The sequence below is a fragment of the Neofelis nebulosa genome, chromosome 10 (genome assembly GCF_028018385.1).
Source record: "Neofelis nebulosa isolate mNeoNeb1 chromosome 10, mNeoNeb1.pri, whole genome shotgun sequence".
NCBI classification, from domain to species: domain Eukaryota; kingdom Metazoa; phylum Chordata; class Mammalia; order Carnivora; family Felidae; genus Neofelis; species Neofelis nebulosa.
This window is the reverse complement of record NC_080791.1, coordinates 115402618-115429608: the sequence shown is the minus strand read 5'-3', so window position 1 is coordinate 115429608 and position 26991 is coordinate 115402618. Positions and strand designations below refer to the sequence as shown.

Genomic DNA, 26991 nt, shown 5'->3' with positions numbered 1-26991 from the left:
CACCTACATGTCCAACTGCAGGGAGACGTCTGAGAAAGCACCGCTGAGCCGTTACAAAGTATTCTTTCAAAGTGCTACGAGCATATGGGAAAATGCTTATGTTACACAGTTAAGTGAAAAAATACAGATTAAAAACACATACGCATTTTCTTGTCTCAACTGAGTGAAAATGCCTTAAAATAACTGAAGAGTAGGTTGAATATATATAACTGTGAATGGAGGGATACGCTTTTCTTCCCTCAGCTTGCTTTCCTCAAGAAATGTGTGTTTTCTATAACACACATCATTTTTACAAACTGAATCATTATGGGGCGCCTGCGGGGCTCAGTCCACTGAGCGTCTGACTCTTGATTTCAGCTCAGGTCATGATCCCAGAGTCGCAGGATGGAACCCGTGTCGGGCTCCATGCTGCCCTGTCTTGGGGAGAGCACGAGGCTTCCGTGGGCCACGGACCCTGGACCCTGCTCCCTTTTCCTTCCTCCTCCAAGCTCCAGAGCACCCTGCCCAGCCATCGTCCTCCGCGAGGCCAAAGTACAGCAGGAGGGGGGCCTCCCGTTCCCACTGTCTCCAGGCTGCCTCGACTCCTTGTTTTGTTTTTTAATGTTTTTATTTATTTTTGAAACAGAGAGAGGCAGAGCACGAGCGGGGGAGGGGCAGAGAGAGAGGGAGACACAGAATCCGAAGCAGGCTCCAGGCTCCAGGCTCCGAGCCGTCAGCCCAGAGCCCGACGCGGGGCTCGAACTCACCGACCATGAGATCATGACCTGATCCGAAGTCAGACGCTCAACCGCCTGAGCCACCCAGGTGCCCCATGCCTCGACTCCTTTTAACTGGGGGCTGGTGGCCACACTGTGGAGGGGGTCAGGAGGACAAAGCCACCGGGAGTGCCCCAGGTAAAATCCCACAAGCAGGAACGGGCATGTCCTCACCTTGGGAATCTGCCCTCCCAGCCCCAGTGGCCTGTCTTGTGGCCCAAAGATACTCTGATGTCTCAGTGAGGACAGTTCTCAGAGGCTCACAGCCAGGTCAGCTGGAGTCGGGGCCTCCCAAGCTCTCTCTGGGCTGGTCCCAGATGCCCCCGGCCTCCGTCTGGCCTCTCTGGCTCACAGCGCCTGTCTGGGGCAGCAGACACCCACCCCCCCCCCCCACCCCCCCACCCCCACCCCCGTCCTCAGGCCCCTGCAGGGAAGATTCCTCTCCCAGCCTGGGCCTCTGCTCCTGGGATCGGCCAGACACAGGTCCTTGCCTGTCAGACCAGGGCTTCAGGGTGGGGACCCCAGGCCCTGATGTCCTCGCCCCGGGGGCAGCTCTGTCTCCCTGATGCTCCCCTAGCCAACGCCTCTGGGCCTTAAATTCCCAGCAGCTCCTGTTTTTAAGGAGCAGAGTCATTCTTGCCTGGGCTGACAGTCCCGTAGCCCCAACCTCTCCGTCAGCCCTCAGAAAACAGAATGTGGTGGAGTTCTCCGCAGTCTGTTCACCTTTACAGACTTACAGGCGTCGGCCCGAAACCCGCAGATTTCTCTCCCTTCCCTGTAAGGGTATTTTACGAGAGCATTTCTGTCAATGCTTTCAGTATTTACCACCATGAATGTGAGTCCTTCGGGCCTCGGGAAACCTTGGGATCTGAGGCCAGGACACACACCACCCAGATCTGTGGCTCCATGTGCTGTGCTCACAGGACCAGCTATGCCTGAGAGAGGCCAGAATCGGCCGCCTTCACAGCCCCTGGTGCCTGGGCCTTCAGGCAATCACCTGTGTGGCTGAGGAAGCTCAGGGCCGCTGGGCCCTTCCCCAGGCGGGGCGAGTCCTGCTGACTCGGGCCCCCTGCGAGCCCCAGGCACGGGGTGTTGGACCACGTCGTCAGAGCCGCTCTGCTAAGTGCTCTGACCTGCCACCAGGCCACCTGAGCCACAAAGTGCTGGGCTTCTTTTTTTTTTTTTTTTTTTTTGAGCTTTTATAGTTTTTATTCTTCATTTAACTTTTAAAACACTACTATAGTTGAATATGAAAACAAAAACAATAATAGCAAGTAGTGAGCTATGATTACAGTCCTTCATTCGTTCACTACTGCATATGAAATGCCAGCAGTGTTCTTCACTGGCCCCATTAAGAGGTCTGACACTGAACACCTCCCCTAGGGTGATGTTCATCATCCTCATACGCTTCTCCACTGTAATGGCGCCTTCTTTCCCGATTTGGATCGAAGTCCACCAGTTCCACCTGGTCCATTTCATCAGTCTCTTCTACTTCCTTCCTCTCAGGTAGGAGCTTTTCCAGCAAAGACAGTTTATCAGGAGAGAGAAAGCCATCCTCAGGGAAGTTGACCTTAAATTCGATGATTAGGCGACCCTTTTCGTATGGTCTACGATAAATTGGCATGCCTTCATTCAGCACACACTTGATATCTGCATGCTTGACAATCTGACCTGGACGAGAGGTAAGGACGATGGTTCTGTTGTCTAGAGTAGATATTGGCTTTTGAAAGCCGCACAGTGCTCCAACCAGCTGTATGTCCATACACATGGAAAGATCCCCTCCTCGTCTAGTAAAAACGGCATGGTCCTTCCGATCCAAAACAATGATAATATCTCCTGGTTCCAGTCCAGGTTCTTGGTCTCCTTCACCATGGAATGTTATCTTCTGGCCATCTTTCATGCCTTTGTCAATATGAACTTCTAGAATCTTCTTTTCTCGAACTATCTTCCTTCCATTGCAGCTTGTACATCTATCTTTAGGACTGATCCGTTCCCCATGGCCCTGGCACTCCATGCACACAGACTGAATTTGCTGAACCATTCCAGGTCCTATCTGATGAATTCTTATTTGCATTCCAGTACCTCGGCAATTGGGACAACATTCTACCGCTCCTTTCTTACCACCTCGGCCTTCACATCTGTCGCAAATCACATTCTTTTGCAGAGCTAGTTTTCTTGTTGCGCCATTATATAAATCTTCTAAGGTTACGGAGAGCTGATGCACAACATTTTTACCTCTCCTCTCTCTCTGCATCCTTCCTCCTCCTCCAAAAAACATATCAAAGATGTCCATGGGGGAGCCAAAACCACCACCTGCTCCACCTTCTTTAATTGCCTGTTCTCCTCCTTTGTCATATAATTCCCTTTTCTTCGCATCAGAGAGCACTTCATAAGCTTGAGAAATCTGTTTAAACTTCTCTCCTTCATTTGGATTCTTGTCAGGGTGGTACTTCAAAGCCAATTTCCTGTAAGCCTTTTTCAATTCTTCCTGGGTGGCATTGGGTTTGACCCCCAAAACATCATAGTAAGTAGTTCCTTTCACCATTTTCTACAGCCGGTGAGGGGGCCGAGGCCGGTGTGGGGGAGCGGGAAGGAGCGCGTTGCTGGGCGCAGCTCGGGCAGCCGCCGCTCCTCCGCTTTTCAGCGAGCGTTCTGGAAAGTTCCCCAAAGTGCTGGGCTTCTGAGACAACTTCCCCGCCCCTGAGTCCCATGGTGGACCCTGCCAGGCCACGTGTATCTGCAGGGAGGGTTGAGCCAGGCTGTACCCAGAGTGAAGGGTAGTGGTCCAGGCGGGGACACGGTGGAGGTGAGCTCAGGCTCAGGGGCGAGGCCACAGGTGGACCGCTCCTTGCAGAGCAGGGGGGGTCGGGAGAAGCTCTAGGTTCCAGTGGGGACAGAAGAGCTGAGAGTAGGGGGTTCACCAACATTCTGTGCCTCAGCATCTCCGTCTCTCAGCCAGAGATGAAAAATAGAACCCAAGAGGGTGTGGAGGTCACAGTAGTTAGCATTTGTTTTTTGTTTTTAATGTTCTTAGTTATTTTTGAGACACAGAGAGAGCACGCATGAACGGGGGGAGGGCAGAGAGAGACGGAGACACAGAATCCAATGGAGGCTCCAGGCTCCAAGCTGTCAGCACAGAGCCCGATGTGGGGCTTGAACCCACAAGCCATGAGATCATGACCTGAGCAGAGGTCAGATGCTCAACCGACTGAGCCCCCCCAGGTGCCCCACAATAGTTAGCGTCTGTAAAGCTTTGGGAATTCTCACTGGCATGTGGCCAGAGCTTGGTGGCAACTGTTAACTAACATGTGGTCTGCACTCAGGGCAGAGGGCACCCCCCGGGGGTCTGGCTCAGCCCCTGCCCAGTGTTCCGCTCCGGCCCCCAAACCTGACAGACCCTATCCAGCTCCACCCCCGCCCAGCCCTATCCTGTCCAGTGTCTGTGCCTTGGAGAGGCAGTGGCCCCCTTCACGTAGGAGGGGGGTGGCTCCCAGCACAGTTTGGGAGAAATACCCATATCCAAGAAGTTATCCCTACAGCAGAGGGCAGCACTGGGAATTTGGGCGGAACAGAGCTGGGGTGGAGAAAAGGGGCCTTGAGGATGGCTCTGAGGGGCCCTCAGGGCAGAGTGAGGAACCAGCCTGTGGGGTGCTTGCTGGAAAGAAGGAGGGGGTGGGAGCTGACCTGCTCTAGGCACCCGGGTCCAGCATCGCTTCCCTGGATAAAGCAAGTCTCGGCGTGTCAGTCTGTGCAGGCCAGTGCAGTGGGGACCACGGTCCTAGTTCGGGTGAAAGTGACCTTGTGTGACTCCTTGTGGCCTTTGGGACGGAGACCAAGGTGCAGCCCTAGCCTCACACTCGCACGTGCACTGGACGGTGGCCACAGAGAAGTTGGCAGCCCAGGCCCGTGTGGGTGGGGTCAGGGCCTGGGGTGTGGAGTTGGCCCAGGGCTGGACAGAGGGCATCCTGGAAGGCCTGTTAACCTTAAAAATAACACCGTCAACCATAGTTACCAGCAAAATGAGTTTATCTGGGAATAGCAGAGAATTAAAATCTGTGACACGAAAGTTACAGCAAAACCACAGGCAAGTTCCCAGAACAGAGGAAGGGGGTGGTTAGGGGCCTGTTGTGAACCAGAAGTCCCCTGGAGTAAACTGGGAGCTGGGAGTGTAGTGGCCTCTCGCTGGCTAGGCTATTGCCTAAGAGGAAAGCTCGCTTCCTCCTCCTGGGGTTGTAAAGTGGCATCCACCTGCGAGGTGTGTCTCTTCCTGTTGGCTCTACAGTTGACAACTCGTGAGCATGCCTCCTGCTGGTCTCCCAACTCCGTTCTAAACAAGGGTTCCTTTATTCGGTTTTACAAGCCAGAGAGCACACCTCCTGGGGCCAGCATTTCTTTGCACATCTACTGGCGCCTGGCCTATTGGGAGGCTCAGGATAGTGGTCAGGGACTGCGACTTGGAGTCACATCACAATCAGGCCCCATGCTTGGTGGGTGGGACTGGGAAAGGGCGCCAGGTGAGTACATCTCTATATAGATATCTATACAGTGAAACAGAATAAAGGAAACCTGACTCACACTCAGTGGAGACCAACAGGAGGAGCTCTCATGTGCATCCTTCACTCCCGCAGCCCTTTGCATTCCCAATGGGCTTCACAGCCCCAGGGAAGGAAGGAGGGTTTTCTCCCCTCCCTCTCCCTCAACAACCCAGCCAACGGGGGACCATCACGGCCCAGCCAATGAGAAGTCACTACACTTCCAGCTCTTAGTCCAATGGACTTCTAGTTTATAAGAGGTCCTCCCAACTCCCCCACTTGCTCTATAAAAGAGCATTTCTCTCTTCTGTTCTAGGGAACTCTCTATGGTTTGGTCACAGCTTGCTTGTCCCAAATAGCAATTTTCTACTATTCCTGAATAAACAAACCCATTTCGCTGGTAAAATAACTGGCAGATCTATTTTTAAGGAAAACATTACTAGGTGTCAGAAGTGGGATGCAGGCAGGACGCACACACACACCGCCCCCCCCCCCCAACCCCACCCAGCGACTGAGGCTGGTGAGCAAACAGGTGCCAGCACCCTCAGCGCCAGCTGGGCTCACTGCTTCCTAGCCAACCCTGGGGTTTGAATGTGAGTTTTTGCCTGGATTTGTGCTTCACTCTATGTTTTGAGCTCTCCAGGCTTTATTCAGGATCTGCTTTAAGGCTTTATCCTTTTTTCCAACGTTTTTTTTTTTTTAATTTATTTTTGGGACAGAGAGAGACAGAGCATGAACGGGGGAGGGGCAGAGAGAGAGGGAGACACAGAATCGGAAGCAGGCTCCAGGCTCCGAGCCATCAGCCCAGAGCCTGATGCGGGGCTCGAACTCACGGACCGCGAGATCGTGACCTGGCTGAAGTCGGACGCTTAACCGACTGCGCCACCCAGGCGCCCCAAGGCTTTATCCTTTCAGAGAGTACTCGTTTGGCCTTTGTCTGACTCCTTTCTAGAGCCCAGCCATTCCTACTGGGGCTGTGCTGTTCAGGAATTTTCCTCTTCACTCTGGAGAAAAGCCTCTGGGAAATGGGACCCCAGTGATCAAAATGCTTTGAGCGTGCCCCTACCCCCACTCTTCTGGGAGCCCCGCCGGTTCCATGATTAAAAATTGTGGTCCCTCCTCACGTGCATTCTTATATGGACTAACTTAACAAAAAACAATTTACAACTTCAATGGCCTTTATGGGGAACTTTCGAGCTCCCCAAATTTCCCTTCCTCACAACTCAATCGGACAGCCATGGGCTCTAAAATTGTCAAAACCGAATTGGATGCTTATTTTCATTGATACCTTGAGGCTTCCAAACAGTTTCTGGATTCAAAGTCTGCCTTTTTGCAAAGTACTATTTATAAACTAACTGAGGCAGGCAAACAATTGAAAGACGTCCACATGGCTTCTGAGGCCTTGTCCCCTCCCCATATTCTTTGTCTCCTGACAGGTGGGGCGGCCTTGCGCTCAGGCCCCACCTCTGGCACCATTTCCCTCTCTTCTCTCCTCACTGCCCCCAACACCCCCTCTACCCATCTCTCATTCTAACCCTTTTGCTGAGCTTCCTTTTCCCTCCAAACTTCTCCTCACCCCTCCTCTCCCAAACATATTAATACCTACCCCTCTACAGTTAACTCTGCTGGGGGTCCCGAAGAATGCCACATTGCTTACATTGCCTGGATTAAGGCTGAGTTTTGAGCCATAGTGAAAGAGTTTCCTAAAGTGACTGAGACCCCATAAATTTGCTGAAGAATTTAACACAGTTATTCAGATTTACTAATCTGAGTGCTCAGATTTATATCAATGGGTCCACACGCTTGTTGGTGAGGGTCGGGCCAAACACTGGATGAAAACATCCTAATAGGAACATCCTGGAAGGGATTTAAAGAAACAGATGCCTAAATTTTGGCAAGATGCTAGAACATTCACTGGAAATCTCCACTGAATGCTTACAGCTTTTCCTAAGCCTGTCGATCAGAACAAGATCCAGGCTTGCACACAAAAGCCTGACGAACCTGTTCATGACTATCACCATCTAATCCAGATTATCTTCGAAGGCCATTCTGGATTGCTGTAGATGCTGAATCCACCTTGGTAGCACTTAACTCCATGTCCATTGACAGGCTGAACTGGGGTTGTTCTCTTCTAGTTAAAAGGACCAAGATATAATGGGAAACTATGTCCACTCCGGATTTAGTTAATTTGGCAAACCAGCTCGCTGGCATCCTCGAGGAGTCACCTAAAGGAAAGACCACTACAATCCTCAATTTTCAGCTCCAGCAAATGAAGGCCCCTCAACAAACCCAACCCCTGCCTCCTGTTTCTGCTGTTACTACAAAGAGCCAAGGCACTGGGGAAGACGGAGTGCTCCCGTGAGGCTGTCCCAGTGTCCTCCTAATTCCTACTGATGGGGCTCTGGTCCTTTCTCTCCAGATTGGGAGAGAACCTCTCTGTGTCCTTATTGGCCCTGGAACTGTGCGCCCAGTGGGTGCCCAGCCCACAGCTATGATGCAGCCCCTGCTGCCACGTATTAACACGGTTCCAATGGTGGGGTCCTCTCAGAAACCCCAACAGGTTCCTATCTCTGAGCCTACTCCTCCTGTCTGGCCCTTTGAGGGGTATGCACGCTTTTCTCCTTGGTTCCTCTGCCTCTAGCCCTCCTTTATTGGGCTGAGATTTCTTAGAAAGGCATCATGTCAGAAATTTGCTTCTCCCAAAAGGAGGAGACAATTCTAGAATTTGACAATAGTAGTCAAAACAGGCAACCAGGGAAAATTAAATGATTCTTCAGTATCTTTTTTATGCTGTGTCTTCGATGGCACTGTAGCTGAGTCTGAGGACACTGGCTATTGGCCCCTAGTGGGCCGTCTATCATCCTCTCTATGGGCAAAATCTTCAGCTGTTACAGGCAGAGTGCAGTATCGGTGCACCTCCCAACAAGAACCCTGTCAATAAGCACGACCTTCAAGGCATCAAGCCCGTTACAGAGGACTACAAGGCTTGGGGCTTCACTGCCTCCCGTACTAGTCCCCGGAACACCTACTCTGAGAAAACTTGTGACTGAGGTGGGAGTTTTGTCCGGGACCTCCAAGCAATAAACAGCATCCTTATTCCTCAGCAGCCTCCCACCCTACGGACACCATTGCCACTGGAAGAGAAGTTTCCATGCAACTGCCCTATGTGGTTCATTTTGTAGCGTTCCGGCAGGTAAGGATGGCCAGTGTCTTTTTGCTTCCTTTGGGAATAACGGCAAAACTTCTTCTGCACAATCAAGCCCCAGGGTTTCTCAGAGTCCCGCTTACTTTGCACAAACCTTAGAAGTGGATTCAGATGACGGGACGTTTTCTTCAGGCTCTACTTTGCTATAGGACACAGATGATTTCATTCTCTGCCCCCCTTCTCCAACTTCTTCACAGGAAGACAGCATCCACCCACTAAGCCTCTTAGCCTTGAAGGGACCTAGTCTCCAAAGACAAATTCTCAGGTTCGATACTCATGGCATTCTATCTCAGAACAAGGACTGCATTTGGACCCAGATGAAACCCCTCACAACTGCTTGATGCGGACAGACCACATTTTGACTCCTTGTGACAATTTATAGGAAATTCCTCTAACCAATGCAGATTTTTCATGGTTTGCTGATGGTTCTTACTTGAAGGATGAAAACGGTGGGGCACCTGGGTGGCTCAGCTGGTTGAGCGGCTGACCTCGGCTCAGGTCATGATCTCGCGGTTCGTGGGTTCAGGCCCCTGCGTCGGGCTCTGTGCTGACAGCTCGGAGCCTGGAGCCCGCTTCGGATTCTGGGTCTCCCTCTCTCTCTGCCCCTCCCCTGCTCACGCTCTGTGTCTCTCTGTCTCTCAATAATAAATAACTGTTTAAAAAAACTTAAAAAAAATAAAAGATGAAAACGGTACATATGGTGTTGGGGGTGCTACAGCAACTCCTTTTGAAATCATTGAGGCAGAACCTTTACTTTGGCTACTTTGGCCAAGAGGCTACATTACATGCCCTCATTCGAGTGGTTCCTTAGCCAAGGGTAAAACCTCAAACATTTGAACCTACGGCTGGCACGTTTTGGGGCATAGTTCATGATTTTGGAATATTACGGAAACAATGAAGTGTCCTTACCTCCGATGGGGATAAGATTAAAAATGGCTCCTATGTGCCATACTTTTGCCAGTGGCTCTGGTTATTTTGAAGGTGCCTGAACATTCCGGACTCAGCTCCCTGAAAGCCAGAGAAAACTACCTCACTGATATTTACACACACACACACACACACACACACACACACACACACACACACACGACGACAGCTCGCTGCTCCCAAGGCCAATCTGGTCCGAAGGGTGCTCTTTCGTATGATAATGTGGATGCCCAGCAATTGGTCCCAGAGGGGGAAATCTAAGAACCGTTGGCTGGAAAGGAAGAGAGCTCTGGTTTGGACCAAATAATAATCTGGCCCTATCAGAAATTCTAAAACTCCCACTACTTACCCCTGGACGAGCATTTAACCTACTGACAAAGTGACGGCACTCGTGACCCAACACTGGTGGGGAAATATTAATGAGGCAACAAGAAGTGCCCACCTTCCTGTCCTAACTGTCCAAAGTGCCATCCACAGAATCCCATTCACACAAATGGATTTCACACAGCTTGCCCATCTCGTGGACATAAATATGTTTTTGTCACGGTTTGTATGTTTTCTCGCTGGGCCAAAGTTTTCTCTTACAGACAGGCCACTGCTTGTTCTGTGGCTAAAATTCTGTTAGAAAAGATTATCCCTACCTGGGAACCCCTCTTGAACTGCATAGGACCAGGCAATCCATTTTACTGGCCGGTGGCTTTGGCAAGTCTGTGCTGTTTAGCCGGTTTTATAGCACTGTCACCATGCATTTCATCCCCAATCCTCAGAGTTTGTCAGATGCACAAATAACACTTTTAAGACTTAATTGGACAGTTTGTAGAGACCCTCCAAATACCTTGGTCAGAAGAACTGCCGTTGGTCCGTCTAAACCTCAGATCCACTCCCTTGGAAACTCATAGACTCTCACCCTTTGAGGCAGTCACAAGATGCCCAGTGCACTTGGCCCTGCCTCCCTGACCCACAGTTGCTAAAAGGAGATACATGTCAGTACTGTAAAGGCCTAATTGCTTCCATTAGAAGTAACCGTGATTTGGGGCGTCTGGGTGGCTCAGTCCATTGAGCATCCATCCAACTTCAGCTCAGGCCATGATCTCATGGTTTGTGGGTTCCAGCCCCACATCAGGCTTTGTGCTGATGGCGGGGAGCCTGCTTCAGATTCTCTGTCTCCCTCTGTGCCCCTCCCCCGCTAGCGCGCTCTCTCTCTCTCTCTCTCTCTCTCTCTCTCTCTCAAAACTAAATAAACATTAAAAAGCAAGTAACCATGCTTTGGTAGAGCAATCTTTTTCACAGTGGGCTCCTGGAGACAACGACCTGAAGCATCATAGCTTGCAATCTGGAGACTTCATTTGTGGGAAAATGACACATCCAGAAAGGCTCTCTTCAACCTCACTGGAAAGGCCCTTATCAGGAACTTTGAACCAACCCTCATGCTGCCAAACTCCAGGGAATAGACCCTTGGACTCACACGACGCATCTGAAGACAGCACCAAACCCCGACTAGCCCTGCACACCAGCTGCTGTCCTGAGAGTGGACTTCCCAGAATTGAAGCACAGGACATCTGACGAGACACTGTCCCGAGACGTCCAGACAGGCCCCTGTACCTTTTCTCACTGCTGCCGCTTCTCTCTTTCACAGAAAGACAATGCCCTTGTCTGCATTTCCCAAGACCTTGAGAAAGACAAAATCTATTTTGATTATGGCCTTTTGTAAACAGCCTCATCACGAACCTGTGACAAATTCATCTTTTCAGCTGTTTTTTCTGGATGGTTAGAAGGCTCAGGATTCACAAGTCTTTCCTTCATTTGAACGATTATCTGGCTCTGGATTCCTATCCAGATTCATAGCTTCTGAATTTGCAAACTTACAGGCTGTCTGATTGGTATATGTGCTGCTGAAGCGAGCACACAGGCCGTCTGATTGGGTAACAGTTGTTTCCAATCAGTTCTTTTGAAATAACAACATAGTTTTTTCTTTAATTTTTTAAAATGTTTTTATTATTTATTTGTGAGACAGAGAGAGACAGAGCAAGAGTGGGGGAGGGGCAGAGAGAGAGACGGAGACACAGAATCTGAAGCAGGCTCCAGGCCCTGAGCTGTCAGCACAGAGCCCGATGTGGGGCTGGAACTCACGGACTGTGAGATCATGACCTGAGCCGAAGTCAGACGCTCAACCGACTGAGCCACCCAGGCGCCCCAAGATAACAACATAGTTTTAATACATCCTTGAGGTTTTGCTATTGCAAAGAGTTCATCAGTCATTGCATCATGTTTATACCTGCACTCTAACCCCCCAAACGCACCTGATCCTGTGTGCTCTCATGGCGTTCACTATTCTGCTTCTGTGGCTGCTTCAAGTGGGGACCTCCAGGAGGCATATGTGACTCCAGGTTTGCCTTTGTGGGGAGAACTCTTCTCCCCTAAGTCAGAACAGGGGCCAATAAATATTTCAGTTGGCTACTTTCAGACCTAGGGTCCTTGTTTAGAAGCATCACACGATTTGGAATTGTAGTGTTACTTCTGTTTTGTCTAAGCTTTGCATTTTGTCACCTGTCAAACTTTTGTAAAAATGGCGTACCAAAGCCATGATCTCCAATGCTTATGATCTTGATAAACACGCACAAGAGATGGGGAGCACCTGGGAGTCCTCCCTCCTGACCTTCCTTGTTACTCAGCGTGGCCTTAAGTGGTTTCCATCTGCTGTGCACTTTCCCTCCATCACGGAACATGACAACCAGAAAAGGTCCTCCCTAGCACCGAGAGACAAAAGCATTAAATATGGAAAACCTGACTCTTGATCAGGATGCTTTCAAAGAACGATCTTGATCAAAAGGGGAAAATGTGAAAATAAAAGGAAATCGCGTTTAGAATGGAGTCAGGAGGGTGGGCACCTGGGTGGCTCAGTCAGTTGAGCGTCTGACTTCATCTCAGGTCATGATCTCGAGGTTCGTGCGTTTGAGCCCCACGTCAGGCTCTCTGCTGTCAGCGTGTCAGCACAGAGCCTGCTTCTGATCCTCTGTCCCCTCTCTGCCTCTCCCCCACTTGCACACGCTAAAATAAATAAATATTTTTTGGGGCACCTGGGTGGCTCAGTCGGTTGAGCGACGGACTTCAGCTCAGGTCATGATCTTGCAGTTCGTGGGTTCGGGTCCCATGTCGGGCTCTGTGTTGACAGCTCAGAGCCTGGAGCCTGCTTCGGATTCTGCATCTCCCTCGCTCTCTGCCCCTCCCCCGCTCAAGCTCTGTCTCTCTCTCTCTGTGTCAAAAATAAATAAACATTAAAAAAAAATTTTTTTTAATATTTTAAAATAATGGAGTTAGGAGGCCAGCAGGGGGAGCGCTCACGCACAGCACTAGTCAACACAGCCAACAGGAAGGTAGACACCTTGCAGGTGGATAGTATTTCAGAACCCCAGCAAGAGGAAGCAAGATTTTCTCTTCCTGGGGCAACAGCTCAGCCAATAAGAAGCCACTATACTTCCAACTCTCGGTTTACTCGAATGGACTTTTAGTTTATAACAGCTCCCTCCCCCAACTCTTCCCTCCCTCTGTAAAAGAGCTCTCCTCCCTTCTGTTCCCAAGACGTGCCTATGGTTTTCTTGTGGCTAGCTTGTCCTAGGTTGCAATGTTATTCCAGAATAAACCCATTTTGCTTGCAAAGTAACTGACAGTTTCATTTTTAGGGTTCACAAGGTAAACACATACATATACATTAAACACAGTTTTGAGGTGTAGTTCACATATCACACAATTCAGCCATTTGGAGTGTGCAGTTCAGTAGATTTCAGTGAATTCACACATGTGTGCAACCATCACCGCAATTTTAGAATATTTCCATGGCCCTTTAAAGAAACCCAGTACCCTTTAGCAATCACCTCCCCCAGCCCCCTTCCCTTTCCCAGCCCGTGGTAACTATTAATCTTAATGTCTCCATGAATTTGCCTATTCTGGACATTTCGTGTAAATGGATCATATAATATGTAATCTTCTGGGACTGGCTTCTTTCACTGAGCATAATGCTTTCTAGGTTCACCTTGTTCCTCGTTTAGGGCGAGTGATTTCCCATGATTGTACGGACAGACCACACTTTGGGTAGCCATCCACCAGTTCTGGGACCTCAGCTTGCTTGCCCCTCTGGCTACTGCGAATCATGTTGCCACGGACATCTGTGTCCTGTTCTGTATCCTCCCTTGGGCACACACCTAACGTCACATGTAACTGCGCGGGAAGCTTCAAAGGAGCTGCCACTGTTCTTCAAAGCAAAGAGCTTCAGGGCCTTTTTTTTTTTTTTTCTTCTTTTTTTTCTGCGGGGGCCCTCATCGTATTAACAATTTGAGCCAACCCAAACCAGCAAATCCACGGCATTGCGACCGCGGAGACCCCGTGAAAGAACCACCCGCCTGCCCGCGGACCCTGCGGACTAGAGCCCCGAGCGGCTGGCGGCACCTGGCCCCTCGCACGTCGGATAGAGGGTGGAGAGGCGCCCCAAAGGGACGCGGGTGCGACCACGCGGCGGGAAGACGCTCCAAGTCAGCGCGGGCGAGGCTGCGGCGCGGCCAGGGCCGGCGCTCGGAAGGGCGAAGGGGTCGAGAGGCTCGGGGCCCGCCGCCGGGGCAGGAGGGTCTGGCGTTGCCCCTACGCGCCAGGACGCGGGGAGACGCCAGCTCACCCGGCCCGCGGGCTCCGGTTTCCTAGCAACGAGGCGGCATCCTTCCCAGCAAGCACTGCTTCTGACCCGCGGCGTCGGAGACTACGAGACCCAGCGTGCCCCGCGGCCCGGCCGTAGGGACTACAAGTCCCACAACGCACCGCCCACCCTTTCCTAGCCGCCCCCAACCCCTGCTCTCCCAAGACCCCGCCGTGGGAGCGCCGCGACCCCTTCCCGGCGCTCCTCGCGCCGTGCGCAGCGCGCCCTCGCGGTGACCCGCTGTGCGTGGGGTCAAGGCGCGGGGCGGAGCGGCTGGGCTGGCGCCATGCGGAGGGGTGAGCGCAGAGGCGCGGGGGGACCGCGGCAGGGGTCCCCTGTGCCGGCGGGCAAGGCCTCGCTGGAGGAGCCGCCCGACGGCGCGACCGCAGGCCGAGCGAGCGGGCCGGGCGCGGGCCGCCGCAGCACGGAGTCCGAGGTCTACGACGACGGCACCAACACCTTTTTCTGGTGAGGGGCGGCGGTCGGCGGGGGGGCCCCGGGGGGCGCGAGGGTGATGGGCACGTCGTGCTGGGATGGAGGGGCGCCTGCGAGACCCGCCCGGCCGCGGCTGGTCCCTCGCGGCGGTCCCGCCCGGCACCTGTGACCCCTGCCCCATATCCCGGGAGGAGTAGGCTCCAGAGTCACGTCGGAGAGGCTTTTCCTGTCCCAAATTCACCTGTGCCCGCTGTCATCTTGTTTCTTCGCAGCGCCTGCGTCGTGCGGAATCGGCTTCTCCCCCCAGCGCGTAGCAGTAACGCTAGCGCGAGCGCCTTCCCACGTGCCAGGAGTTGAGCGGCTGTTTGTCAAATAAGGGTTCTGACTCTTTTCAGGGGCTTCTCGCGGAGCCTGCTCTTCGACCCCCGTACCGCTGTCTGCAAGCCAGGCCCCGGCGTCAGGCTGCTCGCAGTCTGCCTCCACGGGTGTTGGGGAGGGAGAGGCCCCTGGAGCATTCCTGACCGCTCCCCCCGCCCCGAGCCTGTGTTGGAAGAGTTCACGCTCTTGCTTTATGCTGAATTGGGCACTTCTGTATGTGAGGTCCCAGGCGTGGCTCCTACGCCACATGGCTCTGTGACCTTGGACTAGCCCTTCACCTTCCCCAGCCTCCTTGCTGCTCTGTAAGAGAGAGAAACCCCGTGTACTAGACAGCATGCTTCTTGAGGGCTGGGGTTTGGTTTTCTTTGTTGGATGCTGAGTTCCTGTCAAGAATACAGTGCCTGCATTTGAGGCCTGCGGTAGGCCCTGGGGGACAGAGGGAGGTAGATGTGGCCTCCAGCTGCAAAGGGAATGCCACGTGGAGGCAGCTTTTCAGAGAACCGGACTGTGGGATTGTCACGGAAGGTCTGATCGGGGAATGCGGAGAGCCTGACGGGAGTAATTGGACGTTTCAGGGGAGGGTGCCGCAGCAGGGACAGAAACCGAAGAGGAGGCGCGCGTGGGGCCGAATGGGTGTCGTGGTTTTTATCGGATTCAGGAGAGGTACAAGGTGGTGGTGGGTGTTGATAGGGCTGCAGCCCTGCATCTGGACGAAGTTGGTGTCTTCCCTGTGGGTGCTGGCAGCTGCCGTGCAGGGTTGGCTTTCAGCCTTGCTTTGGGGACACGGTGCATTCAGGTGGCCTCGGAGCCCGTGGGAGCGAGACAGGGATGGCATGCCTCATCCAGGGCGTTGTGGCCCCTGAGCTAGAGACCAGAGCACCCTTGGACCTGCTGGGCCTGCGGCATGCAGGCCAGGCCTCTCCACCAGCTGTGTCTGTGAGCACGCCCCTTCGGGCTGCAGGAGGGAGGGCTTCATCCTAGCACACGGCGGCTGTCCTTGTTTCCTGCTCGTGCACATATTTGGGGGCCCCAACTGGGTGCCCGTTGCTGTTCTAGGGACTGCAGCAGACAACCAAACAGGAAGCTTAGACTTTGGCGTAAGCCTGGGGCCTCAGAATCACGAGATATACTGGCTGAAGGGGACGCACCAGCAGGAACCGGGGAGCACACGCCTCACCTCGTGCAGTGAAAGGCAGACGCCCACGACAGCCCTCGGGTCCTGTGCACAAAGGTGCTTGGTCAGTCGGGTACTGGACACACAGGTGCCTGCTATAGCCGAGTTTACCTATGAGGAGAGCTGCTGGGGGCCTGGAAGGCTTTCCAGGAGGAAGTGTGACAGGGCTGGCTAGCTTCAGGGGCCTGCCTCGTGGATCTCCTGGGTGGAGGGCTCCTGCCTCCCCACCGCGGGTGTGAGGGGTGCTGTGCTTTGTGGTCCGTGCAGGCCCTTGCTGCGTCCCAAGCCCCCCATCACCCGTACAGGGGAAGGAACTTCTCGTTTCTCCTGGCAGGTAACCAGATGCCTGCTTGGTGAGAATTACTCATTCTTACCTGTAGAGCTTAGCCACTCGCCACCTTTTTAGTCTCTCCTCACTGACTTGATGTGTTACGGTTTTGAAAACTCTTATTTTGTGTTTGAGAGAGTTTTAATAACGAATGGTACAAAACCTCCTGTAAAGACTAAAAGTTAGTATTTGTGGAAATGATTTTTTTGGTTCCAGAATTACTCAAAGGAACTTTTGCAGGATTCGAAACCTTACTTTTAGGGTTTTCCCCAAAGATGCCCAGTGATGGTGGTTGTGCACGGCCACGTAGGAGGACTCTGTGGAGTGTCTCTGTTATCCCTTGTCGGCCAGGGGCTGTGTAATTCGGTTCAGGGTTTGCCTGCGCCTTGGAGCTTGAGGCTGGCCTCCCGGAAACAAGGCCCAAGGGGGCGGGCGTGAGGACTGCCGGGGCCTGTGGTGGCAAGGACACCAAGTCTTCTACTGGTTGTGGTGGTTCTCTGGTGCAGAACATCCAGGGGGAAGCAGGACCGCAGACTCGGAGGAACGGCACAGAGATGTGTTAGCCCTCGTTTTCTAAAGATTATCTGGGAGCCACTTGGAGACTTGATGTCCTGGAGAGGTGCTACTCAACGCTGCCACCTGTGGATGGAAGGTGGGTGAATTGCCACGGGATTGGCACACTTCCTAACCAGCTCCTAAAGCAGGGAGGGGAGGGACAGTTGTGACGTTGTGGGAGTGCTTGCCGTGTGCTTGTGTCTTGTAACACTGGGCCTTGGGTGAGCACTCTCGGCGACCCCAGGACTCTTGTCCACAGTGTCCGATAGTAGCGGCAAGAGTGCGCAGGGGTGATCTCGGTGCCCCGGGTTCTGGAAAATGCCTTTCTCAGTCATTGTGGGGTAGGGGTTTGCCAGCTCTGCCTGGATCTGGAAAGCTTGACTGCAGCGGATTCCTCTTTGGTCATGTTGATTAGCAGCCGGGGAGGGTCAGTGTCATGGCCGCAGGCACTTCTGGCACACCTGGGGCAGGCCCTCTGGTCTTGGCCTTTCCTGGCCGAGGCTGCCTTGTGCTCTCAGTGTGCCAGCCACACCTTCATGTTTTCTCTAATTGGTTTGGCGGGCCTGCCTTCCTGCCCACTTGGCATAATGAGCGTGGTCATCTCGAGAGAGGGACTGACAGCTGGGTATTTTCCACTCATCGTGGCAGGGAGCCAGCTGTCCTCACGCCCTCGCCCTTGCTGAGTGACTGGAGAGTCACGGGATTTACGGCCGCTCAGAGCTCCCTGAGTTCTCTATTAGCCACTAACCCAGAGGATGTGCTGGTCTTCCCAGCACCAGGGAGGTGGGACAGGGGGCGTCTGGGAGGGACAGGAGGTCTCCCCGAGTGTTCCACACGTGGAAATGGTGCTCTGAAAGACGAAGAAAGCTGCTCAAGACCGCAAGTCTACTGAGTGGCAAAGCTGATGACCAAAATCCGTGTTTTCCCACTGTGTCCCATTGCCTCTCCAGGGAAAACTGTCAGAGCAGGAAACGTAGACTTCACAGGGAAAAACGGGAGGAAAGCACAGGCCGTGGATTGAGCGGTGGTCTGAAAGAATTCTCGGCATTCTGTCTCCTGGGCGCCGACCTGGCATTTCCCTTTACCACTGCCGGCTGCCTGTAGTGACTGCTGTGTCGGGGATCGAATCCTGACCATGCAAACCCCACTTCGTCTTCCTGACAGCAGGTAGTCTGCACCTACGTTTGTGCCTTCATCCAGAGTGCCTCTGTATCTATCTGTGAGTTTGGGTTTTGTGTCTAGATTCCACACGTAGGAGAGATCACGTGGTGTTTGTCTTTCTCCGACTGATCTCAGCACGATGCCCTCGAGGGCCACCTGTGTTGGCGATGGCAAGACTTCATTCCTGGGTGTGGCTGGGTAACATTCCTTTCCGTCCAGTCCAGTCAGTGGGCACTTGGGCCGTTTGAGTAACGCAGCAGTTCCCTAGGGGAGCGTGTGTCTTTCCAACTTGGCGTCTTGTTCCCTCCAGTCCCCAGTGGTGGGATGACTGAGTCTTACGGCAACTTTATTCTCGTTCCTTGAGGAACCTCCATACTGTTTGCAGAGGCTGCACCAGTTCGCACCACCGACAGCGCATGGGGTCCCCTTCTCCTCATCCTCTCCAACACTGGTGGTTTGTCTTTTTGACGCTAGTCATTCTGACAGGTGTCAGGTGACAGCTCACTGGTTTTGATTTGCATTTCCCCGATAATGAGTGCCGTCGAGCACCTTTCCACGTGTCTGTTGGCCATTGTGTCTTTGGAAAAGCGTCTGCTCAGGTCCCCTTGCTGTACAGAAGGAGGGAGCCTTCGTAAAGATGCATTTCATCATAATTTAGTAATAAAAATTTTACTTTCTAGTAGCACTTGACCTTAGCAGTTCTGAAGTCTGTTGTTCTGCGAGACTTTGGTGCCCTGTACTCTACCTCTGGGTCCTGGACTTTGTGCTCCTTCCTGCCTCGGATGGGACAGAGGGAGGCCTACTTATTCCTTATTCCTGTTTCCACAGGGCCGGGGGTGACTGACCGAGTGACAGTGGGAACATTTATTTCAAAGGACAAGAAGTTGTTTTTCATTTTCAGATAATCCTTGTGTTTTTTCGGAGGATGGAAAGATCTGTGACTGGAGCTGTCTGGGGCTCCTCAGGGAATGTGTCTTAGCCCAGAGAAACGATAGGAAGATTATCGTGTTTGTGGAAATTAATACGAAAGAAGCCAGAGGATTGAAGTCATTTTTTAAGTCCTGGGACAAAAGCTTCTGTGCTCCAGAGATGCGGTTTCGGTGGGGCACCTGCAGGGTGCCTCTCGTGCTGTGTGTTTCTTAGATCCTGGCAGGACCCGGTGCCTGTGCGTGGAGGTGGGGGGGGGGGGGTGCCCAGCGGGCCCCTGCACAGCACCTTGGCGTCCTGATGTCCCTGAAGCCACGTGGACGGGTCCTGGGTCCTGGGCGCATCAACGAGGTGTTCCCTTTGCCCCTCGGGTCTCTTCCAGACCATGTGGTCGTCTCTCCTCAAACTGACTAGCTTGTTTTTCCTTCTGCAAGTCTGATGCCAGTTTGTGGGCTGTTAATCTAGTTTACTCTCCTTCCTCCCTGAGGCTGGGGCTCCTTCCCATCCCTTTTCTCATAGACACTTGCCTTGCTGGGAACCCTCTGGGCCAGGTGGCCGCGCAGGCCCATGGCCAGGCCCCTGGGACAGTCCCGTCCCTTTCCTAGGCAGATGGCTCCCAGCAGGTGCTCCCATGAACCCCGCACACTGTTGGTCTGCCTGCTGTGGGCATTTCTCCCAGTTCTGGAGGCCTGGAGCCCCTTGGTCCGACCTGTCACTGGTGGGGAAACAACTTGCCACTTCGGAAACATGCACCCTTTGGAGAAACCCGTTGAGAACTCCTGGGACAGGAATTGGGCCCAGCGGGTTCTTGCTCTGTGCTCCTTACCTGTGCTGGTCTCTGGGTGGTGTCTTCTCGAAGGTACATGGGACGGGCGTTCTGCCCCGTGCCCTGTAGACCGCTCCGGCTCTCCCGGCATGCTTCCCTGGATCCTGACCTTGCACCAACAATGGTCGATTCGTAACGTTTTGTTGTAAGTTGCTGTACAGTGAATCTGTTTGTAGCTTTGGTGCGCGTAGCTTCCTGGAACCGCCGTCACGGGCCAGGCACAGAACAGGACCTCACTCCGGCCTCTGGCCCGGTCTCTGTCATCGTAGCTTGGCCTTGGAGAAGGCCACGTAAGTGGGGTCGTGTGGTGCGTGCGTCCCGGAGACGGGCCTCTCGGCGTGCCTGAGGCCCCCACAGCCGAGGGGTATTGTGTGTGGCACAGCCTCCATCATCCAGGTGTTTTAGGGATGTCCGGTCAGTTAGTGATGAGTCTGCAGTGGGGTCTGCCGGTTTCCGGTCTCTGCTTCCGTCCCCGTCCCCTCCGCGCCTCGGGTGGGTTATGTGCGCCCCCCCCGCCAGCCAACGTGTCGGTTTGGGTTACGTCTCCACTGTTGCCGCAGGGATGCAGTGAGCCTTCTCCGCTTCCCGGTCTCCGCGTCCGGGAGACCACATCTGCCACATGGAGTCCATGTTGATCCGTGCAGCGTCTCCTTCGGCCACGGCGGCCCCATCACGGTGGTACAGTGGCCGCTTGCCGTGGGCGGACACGTTTTGAAGAGCTGGGGCGGAGAACAGTCTGTTTCGCCGTTTCTCTTGCCCTTCTTCCGTTCGCGGCAGCCTGGTTTCTCTCTTCCTCCGGCAGCGCTCTTGGAGCAGCCCTGCTTCTCTCCTTACTGTCTCCTCTTTCCTGCCCAGAGAGTGTTCAGTTCATTCCTGAAAGACGTTTGTGCTGGATGTGGAAGCATCCTCACTCAGAGATGAGGACACGAGGCGTGGAGGGGTCGCGTCCTCTCCAAGGACTCGCAGGTGTTAGATGCGGAGAGCCAGGGTAGTGCCTGGAGCCTCGGCATCAGCCGCTCGCCCCGCAGTCCGGGTGCCTGCCCGGCGCGGGCCCTGTTTCCCGGGGAGGCCGTCCGCTGGCTCACGGACGGGGCCGGAGCCCGTGTCTCTCCGCGGCGGACACGCACCGTCTCGCTTTGGGTCCGGGGGTCCCTTTCTCCGTGTTCTTGGGCTGTCCTTTCGGAGCTCTCGGATGTGGTCGCTTCACGAATTGTGAGGCTGGTCGTATCTTGCTCAGCGGAAACCGCCGCGTTTACCTGCTGCCCGCTGCCTCCACCCCGGACCCAGCGGGGCCGCAGCCTCCTCTGAGCCACAGCCCGCGGCGCCCACCGCGCCACCGCTCTTCCCGCCCGGCCGCCGGCTCCCAGCCGGGGTTTCCGAGCTGCGGCTGTGCCCGCGCGTCCCAGGTGCGGTAGCGCTCCGGGCTCTGACGCCAGCCGTGTGTTTGGGTTTCAGGCGCGCCCACACCCTGACGGTGCTCTTCATCCTCACCTGTGTGCTCGGCTACGTGACTCTGCTGGAGGAGACGCCTCGGGACACGGCCTATAACACCAAGAGGTAACACGGCCCCCGGCCTGGCGGGTGCAGGCACCTGGCGTGCTTGGGTGGGGGGGGTCCCTGCTCTCCGCGGGCTGGCCTGTGGCTCGCGGGGCCAGTATCCACTCGCGGGCTGGCCGGGCTCCCGGTGTCCCCGCCGCGTGTGCCCGAAGCGTCTCTCCCAGGCTGCCTCCTGGAGCTCTGTGCTGTGTTTACCCCTCCTCCACCTGTCTCAGGACTCCTGAGGGTGCTGCCCCTCGTGGACCTGCAGCCAGTGAGGGATTCGCGCGAGTAACAGACCAGAATGTGCCTCAGCGCCTCCAGGGGTGGAGCCCAAGAGGGGTCCTGGTCACTAGTTCTGGCGGGAGGGATGGTTTCCCTACACATCCCACCAGCAGTGCCCTGGACCCTGCCTGAGTGTCCTACGGTTCAGCTCAGTCCTGCAAGATCACCCCCCATCATCCCTGCAGGTGCCAGCCACATGCCCCAGTTGTCACCGGTGCTTCTGACCAAATGGCTGCAAATCAGAGGTTTCTGTGACCCCCTTCTTGGTACTATTAAGTTGCTAGAGCGGCTCACAGAACTCGGGGAAGCGTGTTGCTAGATCACCGGTTGATTAAAAAGGAAGTAAGTGAGGGACAGCCAGGGGTGAGAGGTGCCCGGGGCGAGGTCTGAGGGCTTGGGGCGTCTGAGCCCGCTCCAGGCACGCCACTCTCCCCCCACCTCCACCTGTTCACCAACCCAGAAGTTCTCAAAACTTGGTGCCCTGGGTCTTGTGGAGGATGAGTGACTGTCCCATTGCCTTTGGTGATTTGACTCAGCCTTCAGCGCCTCTCCCATCCCCGGAGGTCAGGGGGTGGGACAGAGAGTTCCAGCCCTCCAGTCCCGCGGCTGGTTCTCCTGGCGGCCAGTCCTCACCCTCAGGTGAGGGTCCGAGACTCGGCTCAGTAACATAACACAAGAAACTTTTAGCCCTTCAGAAATCCCTGCGGTTTTAGGGGCTCTGTGCCAGGGGCGGGGCGGGGCGGGGCGGGGGGTGGAGGCCAAGTGTTTCTTATTATAAATCACGGGACTACCGAGCCTGTGAGTTTGGGCGTCTGAGAGTGTACAGATTTGTGTGTGCTCCTGCTGTGCTGAGCTCTGATACTGCTGCTTTTGGAAAATTTTAAGTGGGCTTCTCTGGCATGATGCCGTTGTGCGGGTCAGGAAGCGGGTGCTGCCTTTGTGGTATTATTTCCAGACTCGCTGGCCGGTTGTGTCCCTTCCTGGAATCCCACGGATTCCGAGGCCACTCTCAGAAGTGTGTGAGGAAGATTGGCTGGTTTTAGAGCAGATTCCCGTGAGGTTTCTGCACTGGATGGACTCCCCCAGGCTCAGGAAGCCCCTGTGGCAACTCTGACCCACTTGCCCTGGTGTGACGGGCACCAGGGCAGGGACAGAGGCAGAGGGCAGCGCCGGAGGACCAGAGGTCAGATTTGGTTGGTGGGGCCAGGCTTGTAAAGTAGGGGTGTTAGCGCCGGCCCAGAAGTGCGTCCTGAGCACCGTTCTTTGCTCTCAGGCATCAGTAGCCCGTGAGGACGCCGGGTGCTCTCTCAGCTGTGTGCGGCCGCCCATGAGTGCACGCGCTTCAGAGCCCCCAGTTGGTCTCCCAGGCCACAGCCAGAGGGTGGGGGCTCTGCCCCTGCGCCCTGTCCCTGCGCCGTGTCCCTGGCTCCTGGTTGCACGCCCTGTGGGCCGCCTTCCTGCATCTCTCACGCTGTCCCCCGGGCGGCTTTGCCGGGTCTGTCTCTTGTTTTCTGAGCTCTGGGTGTCAGCCTGGGGCCCAGCACGTCTGCACACGGCACTGCCCGTTACCTGGTGTCCCACTGGTGCAGGGGGGCTGCTCGGTGCAGCATGTGTGGGTGATGGGGTCCAGAAGTGGAGGGAGCTTGGCCCTTCTGGGGGGCCCCAGGTTGCCCTCACTGTGGCGGGTCCCTCATCAGGGACACTGAACCTGTGGTTGTAGGAGGCAGCGAGGCTGTGGTGGGAGCCCGAGTGTGCTCAGCGGGCATTTCCAAGTAGAAGGTGGCCTTCTCTGTGCTTTTGTCTGTTAGTGCCAGGTGTCTGCTGGGCCCAGATGGGCAGAGACCAGAAAGAAAGCGGAACTTGGTCACATTCAAGAGGTGTCCCCCCTTGGCTGTGGGGTCAGGCCAGAAGTGAGCAGTTCCAATGACACCAGGCAAGAGTTGTCACAGGTAGGGCACAACCCCAGCCACAGTGGGCCCGTGCAGGGCACCCTCGGAGTGCCCTCCAAGGGCAAGGCCTGGGTTCTGACTCATCGGACACCTGCCAGGGAGCCCCTCCAGCCTAGACCCAGGGGCACGTCCCACCTCTTGGCCCTGTACCGGCTCCTATCCTGAGCTGCCCCTGCACGCGAGTGGCTGGGACAGTGAGCAGCAGGTGCCTGGGCCCTCGCCCAGCAGCCCCTGTGCACGGTCACTGAAGGAGAGGGCTTGAGGGGGGTGGGGGTGTGAGGGCTCCTGGACACTTTGCTGCTCTGAAGTTATGTGTCCTGGGGACACTGGAGGTCTTCGTAGCTCACAGTCTCTGTCCTTCCTGGGACAGAGAAGAGCCACCTTCCTGGCCCCGTAATTCTGCACGTGGTGCCTGGAACCCACTCCTGGCTCGTCCCTGGAGGCCTTGCTTCGGCCCCATTCTCGCGCCACTCGTGGCTCTGCTGCTGCTTCCCAGGATCTCCTGGGTGTGTGGACGCATGGGCACACAGCCTGCCTCCAGCTCAGCACCCCTGCCTGGCTGAGGCTGGCACTTCCGGGCAGCCCCCCAGCCCCAGCCCCAGCCCCGCCCTTTGGTAGCACATCAGAGCTTTTGATGCACTCGGGCTTATGTCTTGTGTAAAGGAAGAGCTTCTAAAAATTATGCTGTTAAAAAAAACCCAATGAGTACATCGTTAAAAAAGTAGGAAGTTGGCTTGTGTTCTGTAAGCTCTCCATTTCAGCTTGTGTGTATTGTTCTTTTTATGGGTCTAACAAGTCCTGTTACTTTGGGGGAGTAGGTTTTGTTTTTCTCTTGAAGTCAAGTTTATCGACCAGTAATTTAATGCAACATGTGTCTAACCAGAGCATGGCTCAGTGAGTTTCCACAGATGCACACACCTGTGGAGATACAGCCCTCCGCACGGGCCGTCTGTCCCCACAGGTTTCTCTTGTCTCCTGTACCGTTTCGTGTACACGGAGTCACCCACCCTGCACACTGTGTCTGGCTTCTTCCGCTGGGCATGATGGTCTCGTGACGTCTGCTTTGCGGTGTCCATCGGTGGGGCAGGATTGCTGGGGGTGTATGCTGTGTGGATGGGCTTCACCCTATCGTCACCATTTACCCATCGGCGACATTTGGGACGATGGCATGCATGTACACAGTGTATACACAGAGATACGTAAGTTATTACATGTAAAATGTGAACGTACTTTGCGTATTAGAACACACAGGAGATACAACGTACTCCGAACACTGAGGAGGAACAAAGCTGGAGGAACGACACCAGCTGGCCTCGCTATGAGGCTGCAGTGACGAGGCCAGTGTGGTGTTGGCAGAGCGTTCGGCTGGGACGGACTGGGGGGTGCAGGTACATGCCCACGTCAATGCAGTCGCCTCGTCGCTGCACAGGAGCAAAGGCATCAGGGGAGAGCCTTCTCAACAGACGGTCCCGGAACAGCGGAGAGTTCCCTGCGAGAAAGGAGACTGGATACGGGCTCTTCACTTCTCACGATAATTAATTGAGAAGGTTTATAGACCAAAGTGTAAAATATGAAGCTGTACAACTTCCTGAAAAGACAGTAGAAAATCTGGCGATCTTGGGTTTTCAAAGATGACACCAGAAGTTTGACAGTCTCTTGTAGAACTAAAGTTATTCTAACCATGGAATCCGGTAATTGGACTCGTAGGTATTTATCGAAATTAAAGTGAAAACTTGTGTCTACACAAAAACCTGCACATGGATGTTGTACCAGCTTTATTCTAATTGTCCAAATGTGGAAGTGGCCAGCGTGCCCTCCAGTAGGTAAACGGATAAACAGAAACAGGTACATCCAGACGATGAAATGTTATTAAGCAGCAAAATGAAATGAGGTATGAAGCCATTGTCAGATAACAAAAATTGAAGTAAATTTAAAGATCAAGTTGGCTTTGTTCAGTGATTGATGGATGGGCGGTGTCCCATCCAGCAGTAGAAGGGACTCTGCCAGGCTTTTTAAAGACAGAAGGGTGGCGGTGAAGGAAGTCGTTAACAGAGACCACATGGTTTGGGGCAGGGTCACCCTCCTGAGGGGGCAGAAGGGGGCTGTGGGCCAGCTAGTCCCATGTGGGCCGGTTAAAGGTTGCGCTCCTGGGACCGATACTACACTTTGGGTGGGGATTGAGTCGTGCTTTGCTGACATGGGGCTCAGCCCAAGTGACTTTGTTTTGGGCCTGCTGTCTCCTTTTTAACACTGCAAAGACGTAGGTGAAACTCAGACGCGTCTTACTGAGTGAAAGAAGCTATGTGGAAAGGCCACGCACACTGCAACCGTGTGACTCTGGTAAAGGTGCAGTGGTGGTAAGGTCACTGGTTTCTAGGGCAGTGGGGGAGCCAGTGGTAGGGCGCTGGGGAGTGTGGGGAGTGTTTTGAGTGTTCTGTACGATAACTATGATGGTAGACCTGTGACTGTGCGTTGGTCAGTGTCCACAGGACTCAACAACACAGAGTAAACCTAATGTTCAAAGTGAAGGAAAGATAATTTCGGACGTCGGGGACCCAGGAAGGGATGCAGACTGTGGCCAGACTCTCGGGGTGTTACAAACGCGCGAAACCCCCTCACTGAAGGGGCGGGAGTCCGTAAGACTCAAGGCAGGGCACCCGCCCGCGAGCGCCGGGCTCCAGTTGACGAAGTTGTTCCCGGCGGGGTCAGGTGACCAGTTCTGATCCTGCGGCCCGCGTCCTGGAGTGGAACAACTGAGTACGTGGCCGGCGGCCGGTGGGAGCCCCGTGCGGTCTCACCGCTGAGTGGGAGGTTACAGGGGATCGAGGGGAGGATGGGCCCTGGGGTAACGGGTGGTGGTTGGAGACGTAGTAAGAACTCGTGTTTAGCTTAACGTAGGTACAGCTGGTTGCGCAGAGAAACATTTCTCATTTGTGTGTTTGCACGGTTTGTACACACAGCTCTGACTATAGGCCGAGAGGCCCAGAAGCTATAATGCCCGAGTGGCAAGGAGCACGTCACCCCCCAGAACGTGGCTCCCAAGACCATCCTCCAGGGAAGGAGCCCAGAGAAATGGCTGGGCTCTGGGAAGGGTCTCCTAGAGAAATGACTGAACCCAGGCCTGGGGCAGGAGATGCCAGGAAGGTCTGGGAGGGTCGTCTAGCGCCGGAAAGAAAGTGCTCAGAAAAAAGCACAACGCCCCACAGGTGGGGTTATGTTAAAGCTCTGATACAGGAGACCATCGAAAGGGCTCCCAATGGTCAAAGTAGGTAAATGGATACAATTTGAGCAAAAAAAAAAAAAAATCTATAAATTATTACCACATTATAATCCA

At 54.3% G+C, this 26991-nt stretch overlaps 2 protein-coding genes across 2 annotated transcripts in view; one reads left to right on the top strand and one right to left on the bottom strand.

The window, feature by feature from the left end:
- Positions 1 to 2091: 2091 nt before the first annotated feature.
- Positions 2092 to 3436, bottom strand: LOC131488393 (dnaJ homolog subfamily A member 1-like). The gene has a single exon (XM_058690169.1). The coding sequence runs from the start codon at positions 3298 to 3300 to the stop codon at positions 2107 to 2109; it is 1194 nt and encodes a 397-aa protein (XP_058546152.1). The 5' UTR covers positions 3301 to 3436; the 3' UTR covers positions 2092 to 2106.
- Positions 3437 to 14223: 10787 nt separating this feature from the next.
- PTDSS2 (phosphatidylserine synthase 2) overlaps positions 14224 to 26991 on the top strand; it is a 23724-nt gene continuing 10956 nt past the window's right edge. Inside the window, exons 1-2 of the mRNA XM_058690157.1 lie at positions 14224 to 14571; positions 21343 to 21444. Of these exons, the coding sequence (XP_058546140.1) occupies positions 14390 to 14571; positions 21343 to 21444 (284 nt within the window). The 5' untranslated portion in view covers positions 14224 to 14389. The remainder of the gene's footprint in view (positions 14572 to 21342; positions 21445 to 26991) is intronic.

Excerpts from the sequence above, each read along its gene's own strand:
- LOC131488393 (XM_058690169.1), bottom strand. The coding sequence starts at position 3,300 with ATGGTGAAAGGAACTACTTACTATGATGTTTTGGGGGTCAAACCCAAT.